The 2,254-nt window shown below is 30.4% G+C and overlaps 1 protein-coding gene across 1 annotated transcript; it reads left to right on the top strand.

Moving 5' to 3' along the window:
• Positions 1–329: 329 nt before the first annotated feature.
• Positions 330–1,669, top strand: LOC137394925 (uncharacterized). The gene is made up of 5 exons (XM_068081703.1): positions 330–482; positions 633–701; positions 966–1,031; positions 1,327–1,383; positions 1,492–1,669. The coding sequence occupies exons 1-5, from the start codon at positions 330–332 to the stop codon at positions 1,537–1,539; spliced, it is 393 nt and encodes a 130-aa protein (XP_067937804.1). The 3' UTR covers positions 1,540–1,669.
• The last annotated feature ends 585 nt before the right edge of the window (positions 1,670–2,254 follow it).

Below are 2,254 nucleotides of genomic sequence, written 5' to 3' on the forward strand. Positions count from 1 at the left end.
ACTTTCGCAAAATTGAATTTCGCGAAAGTGAATTTTGCGAAATTGGATTTCGCGAAATTACACATTATATATATTATATAGTCAACTTTCGCGAAATTGAATTTCGCGAAATTGGATTTCGCGAAATTACACATTATATATATTATATAGTCAACTTTCGCGAAATTGAATTTCGCGAAAGTGAATTTCGCGAAAACTGTTTAGCTGATTTTACAATTTCGTGAACATAAATTACACAAATTTAATGAACCATAACATTGCTTCTACTTACTATATAAGCAACGAGAAAGAATAAGTTTTTCATCTCATTTCATTTATAATAGTTTACAATGTGTGCTCGAGACAAAAACGTGGATAGACTCCTAACTCAGACAAATTGCATCGACACGTGTGTGGAGATATGGGGCTACTGCCCTTGGGGTAGAGAGGTAGATCCTGAAAAACAGAAGGCTTTTCGAAACAAGATCAAGCTTCAAAAGAAAGTAAGTATTACATTATAATATTTTACTAAATTATATTTTTGATTAAAGGAAACTTGAGAATATAAACTACATATTAAATATATTTCGAATTATAGGGTTTGCTTAAATGAAACTATTAAATTATACAAAGTAATTTGGAAATTATTGTAGAAATCATTGGTCATGCAGCGACAAAGAGAAGAATTATTTTGTAACTTCGATGTTACATTGACTTTAAAAGTAAGTATTACATTATATTTATTTCGTCTAATATCGTTGTATAATGATAAAACATGTAACTAAAGATCAAATACATTCAACAAAATTCACTCCAATTGGTATGTAGGAATGTTAAAATGAGTAACAGTCTGTGAAAACAGTAATTAATATTTGTATAACTTCACTTTAAAACAAAAGGTGTTGGAATTGAAATTCAAAGTAAGACCTGACTGTGTTTTAATTTGTCTGCGTATTCTACTCTGACTATAATCATTGCAATTGTAGGATCCTGGGTATCAGCGAACTAAATATAGACCTTTTCGGAGAAGGGTTTATAAATTTGAATCTTCAGTATAAGTAGCACATTATATTTATTTCTTTGTTTTAACTGAATATCCTCCTCTGTCTGTGTGTCCTAGTCTGACTATGTGATGTAACATATTTGTTTTTCTTATTGTCTGTATGTCCTACTCTAGTTGATTGCATATCCTATTCTGTCTGCATTACATCTTGCATATCATTCTATGATTCGATGAGAAATGCAATTGAAATTTACAATTTAAGTTGGAGTCCATTGTGAATGTAGAGTCTACTATCTCAACAAGGTTATAGTAAACCATCCTGACTATAATCATTGCAATTGCAGGCTCCCGTATCTCAACAGGAAGATTCCATTCAGAAAAAGGATGGATCTTCTTCTTCAGTAAGTATTACATTATATTTGTTTTTTAGTTTGAATGAATGATCTAATCTGTCTGTATGTCTTACTTTTACTATATCTCACTAAAAATAATGTATGTTTTGATTGTAGACAGTTCATTCTCTTTCGTCAATGAAAGAAGAAGAAAATTGGGGTTGAATGATATTCAATATTCAATAGTCTTTTTTTATATTATGTTTTAGCATTTTTATATACAAAACTTTTATTCAATAATATATCCATTGATAGTAAGTTTAAATTCCTATGATATATCATCAAATAAACTATATAAAATTTAATCATAATAACATTTCCTTAATTAATTACTGTCTTGATATACAGAGTTTATAATCTTTGTTTAATTTCTCTCTGAATTCCTTCAGATTGCACGCTCCGTCAATCGTGAAAAGTTTTAATCCTGATGAAGACTTAGAGTTCATGTAAATCTCACTTCGATCCAATATCATGAGAGCTGGTGTCAACCATTGAAATGATGAGGGAATGTTATACTTTTGAGGTTCGATGATCGAACATAATGCCACACGCTCTCCCTTACGTTCAACGAAGAATTGCAACGCAATCTCACAATTGTCATTTTCTTCAGACTTATTTGCTTGTATTACTTCTAACGAAGCTGGAATATCCAAAACTTTTAGATCAATCCATTTCCATGGTTCTTGCATTTCCTCGGATTTAAAAACTGTTGCAATAGGTGACGTAATTTTCTCATCTCCTTCCATATAATTTTCCTTGGATTCGAATAACCGCTTTACTACCGAACTTTTTCTTGATGATCTTCGTAATGTATCTTCGTAAATATTTCATACTCCACTAATAATCTTTTGGGTTTTTAGTGTAGAGTTCTCTTTTTATA

The sequence above is a fragment of the Watersipora subatra genome, chromosome 4, assembly GCF_963576615.1.
Source record: "Watersipora subatra chromosome 4, tzWatSuba1.1, whole genome shotgun sequence".
Lineage (NCBI taxonomy): Eukaryota > Metazoa > Bryozoa > Gymnolaemata > Cheilostomatida > Watersiporidae > Watersipora > Watersipora subatra.